Here is a 21,094-nt window from a genome sequence, read left to right as displayed (position 1 = left end):
GGAAGTAGAAAAAGCAAGAAGAATGAGTTAAGTAAAGTTTGACTTATCTGACTGTTTTGTTTCGTTTAATGTGCCTTATAATGCGGGAGTACATATGTATATATATATATATATATATATTGCAACTGTTATCATCATTGTGAGTCAGGTCAAGTTGATTTAAACTTATTTGCTAGCTTCTCAGCCTGTGGCACAGCCCGTCTGGCTTTGTGTAAATATTGTAGTTTGTACTTGAATATTGTCAGCAAAATCCTAGGGTTTTATTAGCCTGTTATTTAGCGGCTACCTTTGTTTTTAGACACTCCATACACCTATAGCACCTAGCTTCACCTTAGCACAACACCCTATCTTCCAAATATGGTTGTTTCTGGCTCGAATACTGCTCTACATAAATACTGTCAAATTGACGCTTTAAAATGTGAATCAACAATTCTGTAGGTAAGACCACTGTGAAACGTCTGTGAGGTCTGTCTTTTGTATACAGTCTATGGTCACCAAGAAACTTGAGTGTATTCCTATTCTTTCCACAGGTATTGCATTTCCCATGAAAAAACAAACAAACACATAAATAACAGAATTTCACCGTGCAAGATTTTTTTTTATTGAAATACAGATTTTAAAGAAATCGTTTACTTAAAAGGCACTGAATTCACAAAGCTTTTTAAAAGACACGACTCAAGTCAAATGCTGCAGTTTCTCATCAACTAAGCACTAGTTAGGAAGAAAACATAACTCTTCATTGAAGCCCTAGATTTCATCTTTAGTAGATTAGCTTTCAGGGGATTCTGCTGCAACAGAAGGAAAAGACAAGGAGGAGTCACAGAGATTTTACACACAGAATTAGCTCAGTGGAAAGTAAGATCACTGTTTTACTCACTGTGCTAAAAGAGTCAAACCATGGATAGTTTCCTGCCTTATAATTCCTCCTTATCCTTAATCCCTGAAGCCTAAAAAGCTTACTAATTAGCAAACCAGATAATATCTAAGACAGCAAATTTCTATCATGAGCAATTCTCTATTTGATAAGCAATAGAAGCTGTAAGAACGATCTTTTCACAGATTCAGGCTGGACAGCCACTCTTCAGCACATCTGGGGTTGCATGTTTGCTGCCCGGCAGCGCAGGACTTTCAAGAAGCTGTCGATCTTGTGCGAGTCCCGGCGAAAGCAGGACAGCAGTTTGGTAATCTTGTCCTGGCCGATCTCATTGGTCTCTATGAATGGAAGTGAAGTGATGGTCTGAGCAGCTGGACCCATCTGGACACAAACAGAGTCCGGGAAAAATTATTTTCATTTGACTTTATTTTTAAATATTCTTGGTTCAAATAAATGCATATTCAGAAATTATTGTTTGCAGCCCACACACCTTGCTAGATAGTATATCCAGGCCATCCTTAAGGTCTTTGGAGTGCTCCTGCATCTTCTGGATAGTTTTGGATAAGGTGCTTTGGGCTGAGTACGGGAGGACGTTAGTAGAGGAGGACAGGACTACAAGAGGGCCCGACCAAGCCTGCAGGAGGGAGCGAGCCAGGGACAACAGATCTGACTCCTAGAGGAGAAATCCAAACAATAAGGTGAAGGAGATTTTGGGAAAACAGAGGAAAACATGTGTGCACATAATGTCTCAGTGAGATGAAGACACCTTTGTTCTCGTTGGCTTTAAACTACTGTTTGAAGGGGCTCTTGAATAAATTGTGCCTTGTGTGAGCAGAGATGCAGAGATATTGAAGATATCAGAGATATGACATAGCAACAGTGTGACGGAGAGTAGGCAAGGTTGAAGTAAAATGACTTACTGATACTTGAAGTGCTTGCTCCTTGTCAGTGGGGGTCTGTAGAGAGGAGGTGTGGCACGCGTGAACCCTGTCTATAGGGAATACTTCAGAGCCCTGCTGTTTAAGTAAATGGGAAAAAATCAGACAGATTGTTCAGGCTTTAGCATGCTGACTTTTATTGATCACTGATAGCAATACTCTTTTCTGGCATTGTTGTATTATACTCAATTGAAAATAGCATTTGTATTTTATTTTATTCTATTGTATATAGTATTTTTATTTTATTCTATTCTATTCTACTGTGTACAGTTGTGTACAGTATCTTATTCTTATCTTATTCCAGTGTTTTTCTAATTTTTCTATATAACTTTGCACTATCCACTTTTCAGCGCAATTCAATAAAACTTTATTGATCCTGAAGGTCGACCCATGAAGGAAACCTGGTTAAGGCTGCCGACCTTTTGCCAGAGACATCTTACACTTATGACCATACATATTTTCTGCTGTAACAAAACAAATTTCCCAAGTGTGGGACTAATAAAGGTTATCTTAACTTACCTTATAACCAACAACTGCTTGGCAGGCTTTAATTCAACACAAAGGCTGCTGCTTTTTCAAGAGTTTAACCAAATGTTGTAACTTAGAAAACTGCTAATGAGGCAGCTTCAAGCAGACCCACTGCACTGCATGTCGAGCTAATAAGGAAGCATCAGCGTTTAAACAGGAAGTTTGTGTTTTTTATGTTTAGGGAGACTGTGACATTTTATTTACAGTGCAAACACAGACAGACACACACACACACACACAGGTACAGACCAGCTCCTGGGTGAGCATCGTGCTGAGCGCGTGCAGTTGGTCAGACTGTTGAGAGGCTCGATAGATGAGGTCGTTGATGGGGACGGCTCTGCACATTGCCACCACACACAACACTGTGAAGCATGAAAAGATGAGCGGAGGCAGAGTTAGAGAAAGCAGCTGCAGGGCCACAGTTTGGTGTCCTTTTGGCTTTTTCCCTTTTATTTAATAAGTACACTCCTCAAGCAGTCTTTCAGCTACATTTATAACCTGTTCTATAAAAGGTCTCATACAAATAGCTGTAAAAGTTTAAAATAAAAGTTTTCATTTATCATTATTATTAGCACTGTCCTCTTAAGGGCTGCCAAACCAACAATAATAGAATTTGAGCAATGCCGTGGCTTTATACTCATAATATTATTAAATCTGGTGCAGTGAATCATAAATAAACAAAAAATAAATGCAGGTTATTTCACATCTTTGTAAATTATTTTTCTAAGATGAATGATTGAAGGAATAATTTTTCATATCATATATATAGTACATCTCTGATGTATGGTAACTTTTGTCTTCCAAATCTTTCACATTTAAATGAATATTTGTGCGAGAGATTTCCGAAATGTGGTTGCTAAAGACCAAAACTTTGATTGTGAGCTGGTGAGCAAACTGGTAATATTGGTTCTAACTGTAATTAAGCTAAAATCCTCTTATGGGTAGAATCTCAGGTTTAATGTTTTTCATTTCTTTACATTTTTTGAGCAAGTAAATGATCTGTAGAGCACTATGAAGCTTTGTATTGGCTGAGCTCTTCTCACCCATCACGAGTTTGCCTCCCCTGATTCTTCTCTGAGCCATCTCTCTTCTTTTGCCGTCCGTCAGCTTCTGGTTCCTCGTCTTCTTGTCACTTTTGCCTTTTGCTCCTTTGTGCCTCCATTTTATAATTTCTTGGCTCCGGTCGTTTGGTTATGCAGCAGCAGGGTGACTCTGTGCTAATTACCAAGAACGTGCTGGAACCAGTTTATAATGAGAAACATGGCAGAGGGGCTTTGAATGGATGCAACAGGACGTAATTGCAGTTTGACAACTCTGTGTGTGTTTGTGTGTGTTGCATGAAGGTGGAAAACGTCCCTCCTTACTCTTAATTGACTGAATAAATAAAAACATTAATGTTCTGTAATAGCACGGTGGCACCTGCAGGTTCACGTGACTGACCAACAGCTTCTCAGGTGTTCTTTTTAGTATTTCAAGTTTCCAGCTTCAACTTTTCTACTCTTGATATTTATTGTTCTTTTAAGTCTGAAATGGTTTTTACAGGTTCTGTTTTTTCTAAAATCCAACTAATTTGAAGATTTGCAGTCAGAGTTCGTCATAGCACAGAAACACTACTGCAGGTTAGTCATGACCTTCTTATGGCTTCTGCTTGTTCTTCTTGGCCTCAGGTCAGCGTTCATCAGCATAGCCAGTTGTACTTGTCTATGAAGCCAAATGACACAAATAAACTACCGACATAAAGACCTGGACCTCTAATTAGTTTTCTAATTCTAAATTCAGAAAAACCAAGGTTATTGTACTTTGTATATAAATCTTAGAAAGATGGTGTCAAATAAGATGTTTAGTATTGATGTCATTACCTTGGCCAAAACGGTGACACTGTGAAGATTTTTATTCAGGTGTCATTTAACACTCACATTAAAAACATGTCAGACTGCTATCTTTCATCTCCTACAATTTGGAAAACTGTGTGTTCAAGTTGTGTTTTCTATTCTCAGCTATTAATCAGGTTGTTGTAAAACCTTCTTGAAAAACCTTCAGCTGAAAAGACGACAACAAGAAGCAGAACGGGGCCTAGAAAGACGGTTCATGTTTCTCCCATTTTAATTTTTCTTCATTGGCTCACATTTCAGTCAAAAAATGGACTTAAAAGAGTAAATGGTTACACTCACTTGTTCCTTAAAGGACTTTTGATAATTTAGGAAGGAACAAAATTAAGATTAAGGAGTATGTTCTTTTGGCTCATGAAGAATTCCTACAAATGCACATATATAATGTTGTAATACAATACAAACTGTGCCAACAACAAACAAAAGACAACAGACTGTGCAAAATGTTAACCCCACCCCCACTCAAGGCGTAGTCGATAATCTGCCCTGCAAGCTGGGATGGTCTGGGATAGACCGATGACTGTAGAACTGACCCACATTCATTGGTTCAAATACTCACCTGACACGTCTGCTTGAACTGAAAGCTGTTTCAAAGATGGTTTCATACTGAAGTCTTAATATAAAGTCGAACTTGCACTAACTGCTGAATTTAAACACACCAGTTTAAGTCTTCGATGATTTTGCGGTTAATTTCAATTAAACTACAAAAGGGGAAACATTTTTTTATTTTTTATTTTAAGAAATAAAAACTATTCCATTTGTGAAACTGAGAAAAAAACCCCGAGGGTTTTGAAGATATGTGAGTGCCAGTGTTTTTATAGAAAAGTGCAAACTTGATGTAATCACAATAAGGAAGAGAAAATGGGGCGTTCAAGACTCTAATGTGACAAAATGTATTACTATCTTAGTTGACAAAATAATTTTGGTCAGTGTTGATGTCCTTCGATAAAAGTTTGTTGACTGATTAGTTGGGCTTTAACATGATAAACAGACGGGCCTCTGTACACGTGTAGATGTTTCATTAAACCCCATCCATGATTCATGATCAAAGTTACTGTTAAACATTCATATTTTTACATTTCTGACTAATTTGCTGTTACTAATGTTAAATCCTCCCAATTCTTTCGATCTTTGGGCTGAAGGAAGGACAATACTCGGTGTATCAATGCTCAATCAACAATCTTTAATTCCATACAATTCAACACTTTATGAGCATAAACCATCCGGATGGGGAGACATGCATGCAGAGGGTCACAGCAAATCTCAAACTGGTGGAGGGTTGCTCAAACTCTTATAGCCTCTAGTGGCCCGCACCTAGTCGTAAAAGCCTAAACATTCACATTCTTTCTCTCACACAGCGCCTAAGTTATGACCTCGGCTCCTTGTTTTTCTGCTCCCAACAAGGTGGTGGGGTGAACCTCCTGTGGAATGTGCTCTGTCTCCTCTGCTATCAGAGCACCAAGGCCCTGACTCTCTGCACACAATATTCTCTTCTTAACTCAGCAGTATAGTGCATCATAAAACAATATCATCCATTCACAATAAATCAGCAGTCTAATGTAATGCAAATCAGTTTAACTAATGCAAGAGTTATCACCTTCTTCTAATTCAGGAGAATAATGCAAACTAAAACTACATAATAATTTCACAATCATTAATCAGGGGTATAACATGGCATAAGATAATATTATAATCCCACACTAAACATCAAACAGGATTTACACGTTTTCAGAAAACAACACATTTTAAATTCTCTCCACACTTCTGAGCTGTAGTGTAGATTTGTAGATCTATTAGAGAAGATGATATAGAAGTATGAGGACAGGGAGACACTGTTAAAACGTTATGAGCTGTCTTGCTGCAGAGAAAGTGGAGTCTGTCATCCTTGAAATGCTCCCTAGATAGGCAGCTGGCAGGATTGAACGATGCTCTGCCTCTGTGGTCAAGTACAGACATCCATGAGCCACTGATGAGCGTGACAGATCAGGAAGCATGCATGAAGTGGACGTGTTAGGGAGAGTTTGCCATCAGAGTTAAAACACTTCAACTCAGTTTTTGATGATAGACACAACTAAAAATCCTGATCAGTTACAGACACACGTACACATGTAAAAGTTTGGAGTCAGCTTGTTTGGATCCCTGCACTCTTCTGTGACAGTGTGTGAGTGTGCCTTCAGACAGCCTGCAGTACCTCTGCCCCGTCTCCTGGAGCCCACAGTGTTTATCCTGGATTCATAACTATCTGCAAATAATCCTGTGAAACTTTACCACAGTGTCTCATGATCACTCCGAACACTACACTTATGTAGATATTTCACTAAATCTCATTCGTTACTTATGATAAATGTTACCAGTGATTGTTTATATTTCTTTACATTTCCAATAATTTAGTAAAACATTAAAGAGAATTTCACTGTTGTGAGAAAATAAGACGTTTCTAATTCACTTCAGACTTTTGAGCTGTAGTGTAGATTGCAATGTCACGGTCCTGGGTCGGTGACCCAGCGTTTTCTGTTTTGTATTGTTAATCTTTGATTTCTTGATGTCTTTGTTTGTTCGTAGGTTTTGGTTCTGTGTCAGTATCGGGTCTGAGTTTTCCAGGTGTCCCTTTTAGTTCAGTGTCAAGTCTGTGTCTTGAGAATTGTCTCTTGTTTCCTGTTTTACTTTGAAGGTTCATGTCTGATGTCAGTGTATTCAGTTTTGCTTCCCCTGTCTCGTCTTGTCAATTACTCCCAGCTGTGTTCCCCACCTGTTTGTAATCTCCCTGTGTTCTTTTGTGTGTATGTAAGTCATGTCTACTCGTGTACTAGTTGCTGGTCTGTGTGTGAGTCAACTGTGACCCTACTGTGTATTCTCCGTGTGTTTTCCCTGCCGTCCACCTTCCTGTGCCTCTGCTCACCCTCCCTCATGTTCGTGTTCATGTTTGCTGTTTAGTTTTTCCCAGTTCAGATTATCTTTAGTTCCGTTTTGCCATTTTTCACCTTGTGCTTTATTTTACAATAAACCACCTTCACATCTCAGCGAGTGCCTGCACTTGGATCCTCATTTATTTTCTCCACACGGCTCATCCCATGTGACAGTGTATGGTTATGTTATAGGAGTACCAGGACAGGGAGCCACTGTTAAAAAGTCATGAGCTGTGTTGCTACAGAGAAAGTTGTTCACTCTGGTGGTTCTTTGAGTTTCTAAAAGTTGAATGGGATGTAGTCTGCCCCTCTGTGGAACCAGGTCCCAGTTTGAATTCAGAACACAGACACTCTCTTCTTCTAAGATTAGACACAAAACTTTCTTCTTTAATAAATATTTATTTATAGTTACAGATCAATCAGCTGTCCGTGACCCATCCTTACAGGCTACAACTGCTGGTTAACCTGCCATCATGCACTGAGCACTTCTGCTCCACTCTTGTCTTTCCCTCTGAGTGAGTTAAAATATCCCGACTGCATCTCAGTAACATTTTTCTGTGCTCTCCCATCAGGTGTCAGGTTTCTTCCTGTTAAAAGGGAGTTTTTCCTCCTCACTGTCCCCAAGTGTTTGGTCTGAGAGGATTGTTTGATCTATTACTGTAGGGTTTTTACTTTATAATATAAGACAATTGTTAGTGGTGCTATGTAAATCAAATGGACTAAAATTCAACTTGAATGTGACTCCTAATCAAACCTAAAGTCATCCCAACCAATGTGAACATTCAGCACAATAAAATACGATGAAATCAACCACGCTGGCTACATAGAAGCAAAAGCAGCAGCTTCTTCCTGAGGTCCTCCTCAGCTCCAAACCCACCAGTGGAGGCGCTGTTTAACAACCAGCAGCTGTTATACTTAGTTTATAATTTAATAATTTCATTCTATGAAAATAAACTGTTTGAAAATAAGCATTTTAAAAAAGATTGTTTCATTGTTGATTGTTTCATTGTATGGTTTATTCTTTATGTATGTAAGTTCTTAAACTGCATACATGTATATATGAATGACTCACTCATATGCTGACATGTTAGCATACTGAGAACCTATTTCTCATATGGACACATTACACTTTTACGTTTCCTCACCTCATACATCATCTAATACAATGCTAATATTTTGTGAAGCAATGATGAATTTATTTCTTTATTCTATATAACTAGAAAAACATTAGAAAATCCAAGGAGCTGGTGGTAGACTTCCACAGGCACAAACATCCTCAACTGCAACCGCTTAACATCCAAGGTATCGACATCGAGGCTGTGAACAGCTACAGGTACTTCATTGTTCATCTGAACAATAAACTGGACTGGACTCACAATTCAGGCACCCTCTACAGGAAAGGGCAGAGCAGGCTGTACCTGCTGTGGAGACTCAGGTCTTTCGGAGTGAAGGGCCCACTCCTGAAGACCTTCTATGACTCTGTGGTGGCCTCAGCCATCTTTTACGGTGTGGTCTGCTGGGGTGGCAGCCTCTCTGCCGGGGATAGGAAGAGACTGAACAGGCGGATCAGACTGTGACAGCACTGAGCAGCTCCTTCAGTGGCTGCAGCACCCACGGTGTGGGACGGAGAGATTTCACAGGTCTTTCCTTCCTACTGCTGTCAGACTCCACAACATGGTCTCTGCAGATGACCACACACACACACACACACACACACACACACACACACACACACACACACACACACACACACACACACACACACACACATCCAATGCACAATGGTAACTTTCACCCTGTTTCACCCTGTGCAATATTACCAAGAGCAATTTTCTAACATAACAAAGTATTTTAATCTATTTTGTATAGTATGTTATTCTATTTTATCTTATTCTATTCTATTAGGTTTCTTTGTACTCTCTGCCATGACCAAAACATTTCTCACATGTGGAACTAATAAAGGTTTATCTTATCTTATCTTAAATAAAGCTATTGTCTCCAGCAAGATAGGCAGAGTTTCTAAAACTGTGTGTCTCTGTTTCCTGACCCTTTGACTGTGAGGTCTTAATGCATTATAATATAATATTATATATTATTATTAATTAATATAACTGCTGCAAATGTTTAAGGTTGGGTTCACCTTTATATTTTGTTTAATCTAAAATAATGCATCATATTTTATAACGTCACATATATGTAATCTGGCTGTCCTATGAGGCAGCCTCTGTTTCTACCTGTTCAGGTAAAGTAGAATCACTGCGGCTATCACCACCTAAGAAAAAGATGATATATGTGTCCTCATAAGGATAAAGAACTGCGTTGGTGTGTGGGACTACACCCTATATGTTTACAATGTTAAATGATAATTATGAGACAATGCAGTTCAGGTCATTTTACAGAGAAACGTGAAAGTAATATAACAAGTAATGTAATGAATTACTTTCTCCTGGGAGTAATTACTGCATCACTTTTAAGAAAGCAGTTCTGTGTAATATGTGTAGTACATGACTTTTTTGAGTAATGACCAACACTGATCACATAAATGCATAAATGTAATGTTTTTGCTGCTTAGCGATAGTGGTGACTCTCAAAGCTGAGCCAATGAGAGCCCAGTGAGAAATCACAAGGATCAATTAGGAATGAAATCAATAAATGATATAAATAATGGAATCAGAATCGCTAAACTTTTTTATTAATCCATGATCCCTTTGAGTTGCTTGGGTTTTCCTTTGATACTTCAAGAAGACGAGATCAAAATTCAAACTTCTCCAAACATTACCGAACACAGTGGGACTTTTTCTCAATGAGCGCATCCTGTAAAAGTGGTTATGTTGTGATATGGAGTGCTATGCCTATCTACTCATGATATTTCTACCCCGGCAACCCAATTTTCAGACGAATGTCAGTTTTTTATTTACTCATGTAGGCTAAAAAGATACATATTAACTCAGTCATAGTGCTAATTGTTACAGTTAAACAGGTTCTTCTGAAGCTCCCAGGTGTGCAAGTCAATGGACAAAGTATAGGATCACCATTTTTCCATGTTTCCTTTTCCCATCATGCTGTGCCTCAGAGAGATGTGCTTCTTTTCACTGTGAACTTCTGGGACGGCTGCCTCACTTAGCACCTCCTGCCTCAGAGCTAAAAATAGAGCAGACTGCAGACTGGAGCTCAAACTGAACGCCAACTCTGGAATCAGGACAGATACATGAAAGCATAAACACAGCAGCTGAGGAAGAAGGATGCGTGGGTGCATGTTATGTGCAGATATGCTTCCCTTATCTATCCAAGCCTAGGTTTGTGAGGAGGACATTTGTTAAACTCTAGCAGACAGTGCTTCTTGTCTGTCCTTCATATATACTAGAGAGTTCTCTCCTGAAATGTACAGCCATTACTCACCGGTCTTAAAAAAGTGCTGCTGTGTTGCTTTTAGATTAAGAAAATCAACTTTCTAGAATATTCAAAGGCGGTTCTTTTACAACAGAATTTATTTGTTCCTCAAATGAAAAACTAAAGGTTGAAAAACACTAAAATGGCAGTTACCTGAGGCAGCAATTATTAAAAGATCATTAAAAACTTTTAAAAACACAGTTTCAGCGCAATGTAAACCTGAACTGAAATATTTCATTTATTTCAATTTTTCTCCTGGACTTTGGACAGGAAAGGAAGTTTAATGAGATTGGCCTAAAATTTGAAAGAACTGTTGCATCAAGATTAGTTTTTTTCCGTGTCCAATAGTGTCAAAGACTTCTTTAAAAAGACAAGTGGGGATAATACTGAGGTGACACATAGAGGGCAGATATTCTAAATCCTGATGAGATTCTTTATTCCTCTTCAGCTCCCAAATAACTTGCCGCTACTTTAATTCCCAAAAATGAATAGTTAATGCACGTAGCAGTAAGTAATGGATGAAATGAGGTGGACATGACTTTTGGCAGTTTAAACTGCAGGCAGACCATTCGCAGTCATATTCAAAGCTATGGGAAATTTATAATCACCAATTGATGCTACTTTCTAAAAATTTAATTTTTAGATAATTTTTTTAAGGGTTACTATAGGGATGTCAGTTTTTCTCATCAAACCTTTACAGAAATGTTACTTCAGGGTCACAATTTGTTTCTCTGTTAAAATAAAATAAGATCTTAGTTAAACAATGAGACCTGGAACCATCAGTTTGACTGTCTTTGCTTTTAAACCAATTATATAGAATTTCAAATGCTCTGAAAGGAGGGATCTCCTGTTTTTTCCAAGAACAGGCCTTTTTCAATCCCTATATATGAATAATGAGTTATAACCACTTATATCATTATGCTACATATAATAATCATCTCCACACAAAAACACACAAAACATTGTTCTCTCAGTTGGCAGCTGTACATGGAGTTTAAAATAAAGCAGGTCTGTGCATTTTTATCCAAAACCCTAAAAGCAAAGAGGTGAACCAATTTTTTTTTCAAGTTTAAAAATATTGCTGCCAGTTTGCCAATGGCTCAGTCACATTAGAGTGAACATAGAACTGCAGCTTTTTGTGATTAGGAAACATCGATGGCTGCTCAGAAATTGCACTCAATGTTTGATGACCAATTGCAAGTAGTTGCAATCAGCACGAGTGCGTGCACTGATAAGAGTGATTCATCAGGTGCACCTCTCTTTGCAGTGTGGGGCTCAACGGCTGTATTCTACTTATGCTCCAAAATAAAAACAAGGTTGTTGAGCGCCCTCTGCAGTTGTCCAGAAATAGTGACATTGTTACTCTGCAGTAACTATGTCACTATTTGTGGAAGAATTTCTCTCTTTCTCTTTAAAAAAATGTGAGATTCTCGCTCTACTCTGAACGTGAGTTAATATGAGGACAAATTTGATGCATCTATAACTAATATATTGTTAACAAGAAGTTTTGCACGAATCTTATTAGAAAGTATATCTTTCAACTGGAACATTTTAAGGACGATTTGTGATGGTGGGAAGGGTTCTTTCTTTTTTTTTAAATTTGATGACTTTGGATGGAATGAGCCGTATACAGTCCCAGTCCACCACCAATGCATTTGTGTCACTGACAATGCTTCTGTAGTCCTATTCAATTCAGTTTCATTTGTACATCGCCAAATCACAACAGTCACATCAAGGTTTTATTGTAAGGAAGAGACCCTACAATAATACAGGGAAAGACCCAACAATCAAGCAACACCAATCAAGCACATGGCGACAGTGGGAAGGGAAAAACTCCAGCAGAACCAGGCTCAGGGAGAAGCAGCCATCTGCTGCTACCAGTCGGAGTAAAGGAAGGAACATAGGACAAAATACACACTGTGGAAGAGAGCCTATGATTAATAATTAAAAATTAAGGCCAGCACATTAATTAATGATTAAATGCAAAATGGAGTAGAAACACAGTGCATCAAGCCCCAAGCAGCCTAGACCTATTGCAGGGTAACTAAGGAAGGATTCAGGATCACCTCCTCCAGCCCTAACTATATGCTATATCAAAAAGCTTTGAGTTTAAAGTCTTAAGCCTAATCACAAAAGTTGTCTCCCATATCCAAATTGGGAGATGTTTCCACGGAAGAGAGCCCTGAAAACTGAAGGCTGTGCTTTCTATTCAATATCATAGGGAAACGCAAATTACTCTATTGGGGTGATACACTACTCTAAGGTATTTAAGATAAGATAAGGCCTGATTATTCAAGACATTGTATGTGACTAGAAGGATTTTAAATTCAATTTAGGACTCAGCAGGGGGGCAATGAAGCAAAGCGAATATGGGTGAAATATGCATGCTCTTTCCCCATCAGTACTTTTAGGACATCTTTATAATAATCAATTACAGTAGGCCAGTAGAAGTAATAAATATATGAACTAGTTTTTCAGCATTACTCTGAGACATAGAGATATTATTTAGAGATATTGTGCAAATGCAAGAAAGCAGTCCTACACATGTGTTTAACCCCTTCACCCATAGTTTGCTGCTTTATAAGAAAGCCCTCCGCAAAGCCAGAACATCTTACTATTCATCACTGATTGAAGAAAATCAGAACAACCCCAGGTTTCTCTTCAGCTCTGTAGCCAGGCTGACAAAAAGTCAGAGCTCTGTTGAGCCAACAATCCCTTTAACGTTAACTAGTAATGACTTCATGAACTTCTTCACAAATAAAATTTTTATCATTAGAGAAAAAATTACCAGTAATCACCCCACAGATGTAATATTATCTACAGCTACTCTTAGTACCATTGATGTTAAGTTAGACTCTTTTTCTCCAATTGATCTTTCTGAGTTAACTTCAATAATTACTTCCTCCAAACCATCAACGTGTCTTTTAGACCCCATTCCTACAAAACTGCTCAAAGAAGTCCTGCCATTAATTAATTCTTCGATCTTAAATATGATCAACCTATCTCTAATAATCGGCTATGTACCACAGGCCTTCAAGCTGGCTGTAGTTAAACCTTTACTCAAAAAGCATCTCTAGACCCAGCAGTCTTAGCTAATTATAGGCCAATCTACAACCTTCCTTTCATATCAGAAATCCTTGAAAGAGTAGTTGTCAAACAGCTAACAGATCATCTGCAGAGGAATGGTTTATTTGAAGAGTTTCAGTCAGGTTTCAGAGCTCAGCACAGCACAGAAACAGCTTTAGTGAAGGTTACAAATGATCTTCTTATGGCCTCTGACAGTGGACTCATCTCTGTGCTTGTCCTGCTAGACCTCAGTGCAGCGTTCGATACTGTCGACCACAATATCCTATTAGAGCGATTAGAACATGCTGTAGGTATTACAGGTACTGCACTGCAGTGGTTTGTATCATATCTATCTAATAGACTCCAGTTTGTGCATGTAAATGGAGAGTCCTCTTCACACACTGAGGTTAATTATGGAGTTCCACAGGGTTCAGTGCTAGGACCAATTCTGTTTACATTATACATGCTTCCCTTAGGCAGCATCATTAGAAGACATAGCATACATTTTCACTGCTATGCAGATGACACCCAGCTCTATCTGTCCATGAAGCCAGATAACACACACCAATTAGTTAAACTGCAGGAATGTCTTAAGACATAAAGAGCTGGATGGCCGCTAACTTTCTGCTTCTTAATTCAGATCAAACTGAGGTTATTGTACTCGGCCCTGAAAAGCCTAGAAATATGGTATCTAAGCAGATTCTTCCTCTGGATGGCATTACCTTGGCCTCCAGTAACGCTGTGAGGAACCTTGGAGTCATTTTTGACCAGGACATGTCCTTCAACGCACATATTAAACAAATATGTAAGACTGCGTTCTTCCATTTGAACAACATCTCTAAAATTAGAAATATCCTGTCTCAGAGTGACGCTGAAAAACTAGTTCATGCATTTATTACTTCCAGGCTGGACGACTGTAATTCATTATTATCAGGATGTCCAAAAAACTCCCTGAAAAGCCTTCAGTTAATCCAAAATGCTGCAGCAAGAGTCCTGACAGGGACTAGAAAGAGAGAGCAGATTTCTCCTGTTTTGGCTTCCCTTCATTGGCTTCCTGTTAAGTCCAGAATTGAATTCAAAATCCTGCTCCTCACATACAAGGTCTTAAATAATCAGGCCCCATCTTATCTTAATGACCTTGTAGTACCATATCACCCTATTAGAGCACTTCGCTCTCGCTCTGCAGGCCTACTTGTTGTTCCCAGAGTATTTAAAAGTAGAATGGGAGGCAGAGCCTTCAGTTTTCAGGCCCCTCTTCTGTGGAACCAGCTTCCAGTTTGGATTCAGGAGACAGACACTATCTCTACTTTCAAGATTAGGCTTCAAACTTTCCTTTTTGCTAAAGCATATAGTTAGGGCTGGACCAGGTGACCCTGAATCCTCCCTTAGTTATGCTGCAATAGACGTAGGCTGCCGGGGATTCCCATGATGCATTGAGTTTTTCCTTTCCAGTCACCTTTCTCACTCACTATGTGTTCACAGACCTCTCTGCATTGAATCATATCTGTTATTCATCTCTGTCTCTCTTCCACAGCATGTCTTTATCCTGTCTTCCTTCTCTCACCCCAACCGGTCGCAGCAGATGGCCCCGCCCCTCCCTGAGCCTGGTTCTGCCGGAGGTTTCTTCCTGTTAAAAGGGAGTTTTCCTTCCCGCTGTCGCCAAAGTGCTTGCTCATAGGGGGTCATATGATTGTTGGGTTTTTCTCTTATGAAGCGCCTTGAGGCGACTTTTGTTGTGATTTGGCGCTATATAAATAAAATTGAATTAAATTGAATAGTGCTAACTACAGTGGACAGCTATTCAAAGGCTGTTTTCTTGTATTTGTGTCAGTGTTGATGGTATACTTCCACTAGTTTAACTAACTGGTGTGTGTCATCTGGCTTCATGGATAGATAAAGCTGGGTATCATCTGCATAGAATGAAAATGCTGTGCCTTTTGATAATACTACCTAAGGAAAACAGAACAGAACCCCGGTGGAACTCCACTGATTATATAGTGAGATCAATGAGCTCAGGCTGTTACATGCACGCTACTGATTTCCATTAAAACAAAGAATAAGTGACAACATTCTACTGTGCAAGAAAAACTTTAATGAAATACAGATTTAAAAGAAACAGTTCAGTTAAAAGGCACTAAGGCAACAATGCTTTTTAAAAGATGTCATTTAATCTAAAGTGCAAATGCTGCAGTTAATTAAGCATTAGTTAGGAAGAAAACATTCTCCACTCATTTTCTCCTTTAGTAGTATGACTTTGTGGGGATACTGCTTTAACACAACAAAAGGATGAGGAGGAGTCACAGGTTGACACACCGATTTGCTTCCATTCGTGACCACTGTCTGGTCACTTCATAATGCCAGGCCAGCTGGAAATCAAAATGGAAAGGTGCTCCATCAAGAAAGACAATGACACATTACTAAGGTCGGACAACAGTCTGCAGCTCCCCTTCCTATACTTTAAATCTGTTAACCTTTAAGGCTACTATTTAACAATCCTCCATAGTGTAAAGGTTTACACGTGTGCATAAACAAGCAAAAGATCTCCTGGCATAATCCCAGGAGGAGACACAAACTTCTTTGGGGTTGCATCAGGAAGGCCATCCAGCATAAAACACAATTAAACAAGGGGAGCGATCCACTGTGGTAACCCCTTGAGAATAAGGCAACAGCTGAAAGCAGCTTTAATTTATACATACACACTGAGAAATGGAGCAAGAAGGTCAATTTTTATGTGTTTTTGTAACTTATAACTCCTCCTTATCCTCGTGTTGCAAAACTAATCAGCAGGTAGGAATATAGTACCATGTATAATTCTATAGGCAGTACTAGCTTTCAGAACAATCTCCCCACAGAGTCAGGCTGGACACCCACTCTTCAGCACATCTCTGGTTGCATCTTTGCTGCCCGGCAGCGTAGGACTTTCAGGAAGCTGTCAATCTTGTGAGAGTCCCGACGGAGGCAGGACAGCAGAAAGTTGAAGTTGATCAACTTGGTAATCTTGTCCTGGCCGAGGCTGGTGCCTCCTCGGTAGGGCAGTGAAGTGATGGCCTGAGCAGATGAACCCATCTGGACACAAACAGGCCGGGAAAAATCATTTTAATGATACATTTTGTATTTGCACTGTAAATGAAAATAACTTTTTATTTTCCCCCCAAAGCTCCTGCAGCCATCTCTTACACACCTTGCTAGATAGTACATCCAGGCCATCCTTGAGACTTTTGGAGTACTGCTGCATCTCCTGGATCTTGTTGAATATGGTGCTTTGTGCTGGGTGAGGCAGGGCACTAGCGGAGGAGGACAGGAGTACGAGAGGGTCTGACCAGGCTTGGAGGAGGGAGCGAGCCAGGGACATCAAATCTGACTCCTGGACAAGAAATAAATAGAAACAATACCACAAGAAGGTGAAGATGTTTGTGGGAAAACAGAAGCAGTATGCAGATTTGTGTCAGTCAGATACAGATTTCTTACTTTTGTCTAACTAAAGTTAAAAGGGGGGCAGGGGACTTCCCATGATGCACTCAGTGTTTCCTCTTTTCAGTGTCTGTGTGTTTACACACCACTCTGCATTTGATCATTAGCGATTATAAAACTCAGGCTCTCTTCCACAGTGTCTCTTTTGGCCTGTTTACCTCCGATTACCCTAAATCGATCACAGCTGAATCCGAGGCTGGTTCTGCGAAAGGAAGTTCTGTAAAAAGGAAGTTTTTCCTTCCCACCGTCACCAAGGGGGTCATCTGATTGTTGTGGTTTTTTCTCTCTAGTCTTTACCCTACAATATAAAGCACCTAAAGGCAACTTGTTGTGACTTTGCTCCATCTAAATAAAACAGATATCATTGAATTGTGTTGAAAATGCCCCTTTTTTTCTCATTAGCTTTTGTAGACAGTCAAATCCACACAGTCATTCTCAAAGTACTCTTTAAATGACTTACTGCTTAAAGGGGTCTCTGGAATATAATGTATTTCGCATGAGCTTGCAAGGTTGACATTCAATTTGATGTATAAGAGACAGTGGGGAAGGTGTTAAATACAAAACTGAATAATATGTGGTTAAAGCACATGGAAGCAAACAATAATGTCAATACTGGAGTAAAAGCACTTACCGATACTTGAAGTGCTTGGTCCTTGTCAATGGGCGTCTGTAGAGAGGAGGTGTGGCACATTGCGGGACGCGGCATGATCACCCTGCCTATAGGAGGGAAGTGAGAGTCCTGGGAGGGACAGAAGTTGAGCGTTAGTCTCTTTAAAAAAAGAAAACGAACAGATTTTTCTCTGTGATGGAACGTAAGGATGCAGAATGCTTTAATTCAACAGAAAGGCTTTCAATCCCCACTTTTCAGGACATTAAATGAATATTGTCCTGCTCGAATAGATCAGTTAAAATTGTTTGCTGTAATTCAGTGCATAGTTCCTGAAGATGAGGCAGCTTCAAGCAGACCCACTGCACTGCATGTCAAGCTAATAAGGAAGCATCGGGTTTAAACAGGAAGTTTGTGTTTTTTATGTTTGGGGAGACTGTGACATTTCATTTACAGTGCAAACACACACACACAAACAGGTACAGACCAGCTCCTGGGTGAGCGTCGTGCTGAGCGAGTGCAGTTTGTCAGAGTGCTGAGAGGCTCGCTCGAGCAGTTCGTTGATGGGGACGGCTCTGCACATTGCCACCACACACAACACTGTGAAGCATGAAAAGATGAGCGGAGGCAGAGTTAGAGAAAGCAGCTGCAGGGCCACAGTTTGGTGTCCTTTTGGCTTTTTCCCTCTTTTTCTCTTACGTCTGCTTATCGGGGGGGCTGGGTGGAATGTGAGCATCATTCAACAGGTACAGCTGTCATTTGCTTTTCCTTATTTTTCTTTTATGTTTGAGTTCAAATTTCTGACCTGCATCTAATCTATAAAAGGTATACTTTATTTATAGAAACAAAATTTCTTGTTAATCATAAATATAAATATTACGCTGGGTCTGATAACTGATTTTCAATCTGGCTTTAGTCAATGCAAAAGTGCCATCATCAGTGCTGCCATTATAATTATTAGGTTAATTTAATTCAAAATGTTATGCACTGAAAAATACATTAAGAATACATTATTATGGCTTTCTAACTTCTAGTATAATAAATAAATAAATAAAAACAAATTAATAGCCAACTCTGGTGCAATCATTTTTAAACATAACTTTTTAAAATCCCCTTTAAAAAAACCAAAAAAAATATATTTTTTTAATAATTACTACAATACGTTGAATAACAAGCAAGAACACTTAGTGAAAAAAGTATATTAGTGAATGAATGGTACGTGTCATATAATTTTATTGAAAGCTAATCTAAATTTGGTTTATATAGGGCAAAGAAATGATCAGACCACTGCAATAAACAATGTTAATAGGATGATATTTACGTTTAATATATGCGATACAGATGCATATATTGATGTTATGCAGTTTGGTTGTCAGTGCTGGTGAGCAAACTTGTAACAGTGTTGTTTCTAAATATAATCACGCTTACAAATTTGTATCTTGTTGGTACAAAACTGTAGAACCTCAGGTCTGAACATTTACATTTTCATAAACGCAGATTTTAACTTCTAACATTTTCTTTTAAAGCAAATGATCCATTCTAAGCATCGTGGACTGTTCTGTACAAATCAGTTTTCAGAAGTAAAACGGCTACGCTGAGCTCACCTGTCATGAAGAGGTTGGTTCCACTGGTTCTTCTCTGAGCCATCTCTCTTCTTTTTCTGTCCGTTAGCCGTCGCTTCTTCTCCTCGTCGCTTTTTCTTCTTCTTGGTCCATCTTGCCTCCATTTTATAGTTCTTTGGCTCCAGTTGTTTGGTTATGCAGGAGCAGGGTGACTGTGTGCTAATTGTCAAGAACTTGCTGGAACCAGTTTATAATGAGAAACATGGTGGAGGGGCTTTGAATGGATGCAACAGGATGCAGTCACAGGTTGATAAGGTGTGTGTGTGTGTGTGTGTGTGTGTGTGTGTGTGTGTGTGTGTGTGTGTGTGTGTGTGTGTGTGTGTGTGTGTGTGGTGGGGTAAGGTGGAAAATGTTTGTTCCTGATTCTGATTGGGTGGATGAATAAAAATGCTCACATAAAGTTTTGTAAAAGCGCCGTGACACATGCAGGTTTGACGTAACCAACCAACAGGTTCTCCCACAGGACACGAAAACTCTAACGCAACTCTAACACACCTGGATTACAACTGATCTTTTCAGTCCTTGAGCTTCTTCCATTTAAGCCATTAAACTTACAATTCTCATTAAATGATCTAGATGACATGACATAAGTCAAAGTAGAAATGAAAATCTTCAGTTTTAATAACCAGGATGAGCTGTGGGACCAAACAATTTGTAAGTTGACCGTTAATCTTCTTACAAATGTATTTTACAAATCACAAATATTTAGAAAAATATTAAAATATTGTTATAAATAAAATATGAGAATAATATTATGAATTCCTTAGTAATACGTACCAGTTTTAGCTGAAGTGACTCAGTAAGCACGTAAGATCTTAAATGTCATGCTATGTATTTGTTAATGATAAATATTGTTACATAATAAAAGTTTAATTACTGATCAGTGAGACCATCCTGATCATCAGGCATCAAATACTGCTGAGATGTGCACATGCTGTTGTTTATCATTTCTCTGTAGGCACCTGTTGCCAAAACTAAGAAACATCATATTTGAACTAAAATCACACTTTCAGTTATTAATGATTAGTGAAGAGTAAATAAAAGTGGTAACGATTTAAAAAATAACATCTTGAATCTTGTCAACTAAACATGTATCTTTGCATTACTATTGATGGTTATTATAAAGCATTACACAGTATACTTATGTACACCAGGTCATACTTGTGCCTATTTAGTATGCTTTTAACCTTTGAGTAGAGTTAGACCTTGCTCTTCTCACCCGCAAACTCATTTTGCAAAATACAGGCAGTGGAGGCATCTGCTGGACAAACACGGAAGTACACACACACACACACACACACATCCCCCATTCCTTTTCCAGGGTGTGTGTGTGTGTGTTTGTGGGGGGGGGGGGGGGGGGGGGTTACTGGGCTAACTGGTGAGAAGTGACAAAAAACAAACGACATGACGTAAAATTCAGCTTTTCTGAGATTTCATCTCGTTTTATAGAGTATCAGCAATTGATCCTTGTTGGTCTCGTCTTTGGCGACCGACAAAGTCTGTAATCACCTCATTCTTAATGGTGCTGTGATTTAATTTATGATGATTTTATTGATATTTTTTTCCAAGCAGCTCTTTCCATCAGGTTTGTGTGCAATCCATGGAGATTTTAGCAGAGCTGATTATGGCGCTGCCTCTTTCCTAGAGCCCACTCATGAAGATGAAACTTTTCCCATGCCCGAACCCAAAAAAGTATTTTCACTAGATCACCATCACAGGTCACCTTCAACAAGGTTTTACTCTTTCTCTGCCTGATTTGCTAATCTATGAGTTTTCATGTCTATACCACATGAAAAGTTTATA

The 21,094-nt window shown here is 39.1% G+C and overlaps 2 protein-coding genes across 4 annotated transcripts; both read right to left on the bottom strand.

Annotated features, from left to right (window-relative positions):
* Positions 1-590: 590 nt before the first annotated feature.
* On the bottom strand, positions 591-3,463 carry LOC101479120 (prolactin-2). Of its 2 annotated transcripts, none has more exons than XM_004570312.2 (5): positions 3,384-3,463; positions 2,590-2,702; positions 1,795-1,890; positions 1,365-1,547; positions 591-1,255 (listed from the first exon to the last, which is right to left on the bottom strand). In XM_004570312.2, exons 1-5 carry the CDS (start codon positions 3,421-3,423, stop codon positions 1,082-1,084), a joined length of 606 nt encoding a protein of 201 aa, XP_004570369.2. In that variant the 5' UTR covers positions 3,424-3,463; the 3' UTR covers positions 591-1,081. The 2 variants fall into 2 exon arrangements, with proteins under 2 accessions (XP_004570369.2, XP_076739687.1); XM_076883572.1 differs by having other exon boundaries at positions 1,795-1,887.
* Positions 3,464-15,672: 12,209 nt separating this feature from the next.
* On the bottom strand, positions 15,673-20,566 carry prl (prolactin). Of its 2 annotated transcripts, XM_004570313.3 has the most exons (5): positions 19,274-20,566; positions 18,157-18,269; positions 17,694-17,801; positions 16,773-16,955; positions 15,673-16,657 (listed from the first exon to the last, which is right to left on the bottom strand). In XM_004570313.3, exons 1-5 carry the CDS (start codon positions 19,314-19,316, stop codon positions 16,466-16,468), a joined length of 639 nt encoding a protein of 212 aa, XP_004570370.1. In that variant the 5' UTR covers positions 19,317-20,566; the 3' UTR covers positions 15,673-16,465. The 2 variants fall into 2 exon arrangements, with proteins under 2 accessions (XP_004570370.1, XP_076739006.1); XM_076882891.1 differs by lacking the exon at positions 19,274-20,566 and having other exon boundaries at positions 18,157-18,635.
* Positions 20,567-21,094: the final 528 nt, after the last annotated feature.

The sequence above is a fragment of the Maylandia zebra genome, linkage group LG4 (genome assembly GCF_041146795.1).
Source record: "Maylandia zebra isolate NMK-2024a linkage group LG4, Mzebra_GT3a, whole genome shotgun sequence".
NCBI lineage: Eukaryota > Metazoa > Chordata > Actinopteri > Cichliformes > Cichlidae > Maylandia > Maylandia zebra.
This window is presented reverse-complemented; position numbering and strand designations above follow the sequence as displayed.

Excerpts from the sequence above, each read along its gene's own strand:
- LOC101479120 (XM_004570312.2), bottom strand. The coding sequence starts at position 3,423 with ATGGCTCAGAGAAGAATCAGGGGAGGCAAACTCGTGATGG. Across the intron at positions 1,891-2,589 it reads CGATGCTCACCCAGGAGCTG|CAGGGCTCTGAAGTATTCCC; the intron begins GTCTGTACCTGT and ends TTACTTAAACAG. Across the intron at positions 1,256-1,364 it reads TGGATATACTATCTAGCAAG|ATGGGTCCAGCTGCTCAGAC; the intron begins GTGTGTGGGCTG and ends GTTTGTGTCCAG.
- prl (XM_076882891.1), bottom strand. The coding sequence starts at position 18,408 with ATGATGCTCACATTCCACCCAGCCCCCCCGATAAGCAGACGTAAGAGA. Across the intron at positions 16,956-17,693 it reads ACCAAGCACTTCAAGTATCG|GAGTCAGATTTGATGTCCCT; the intron begins GTAAGTGCTTTT and ends TTTCTTGTCCAG. Across the intron at positions 16,658-16,772 it reads TGGATGTACTATCTAGCAAG|ATGGGTTCATCTGCTCAGGC; the intron begins GTGTGTAAGAGA and ends GTTTGTGTCCAG.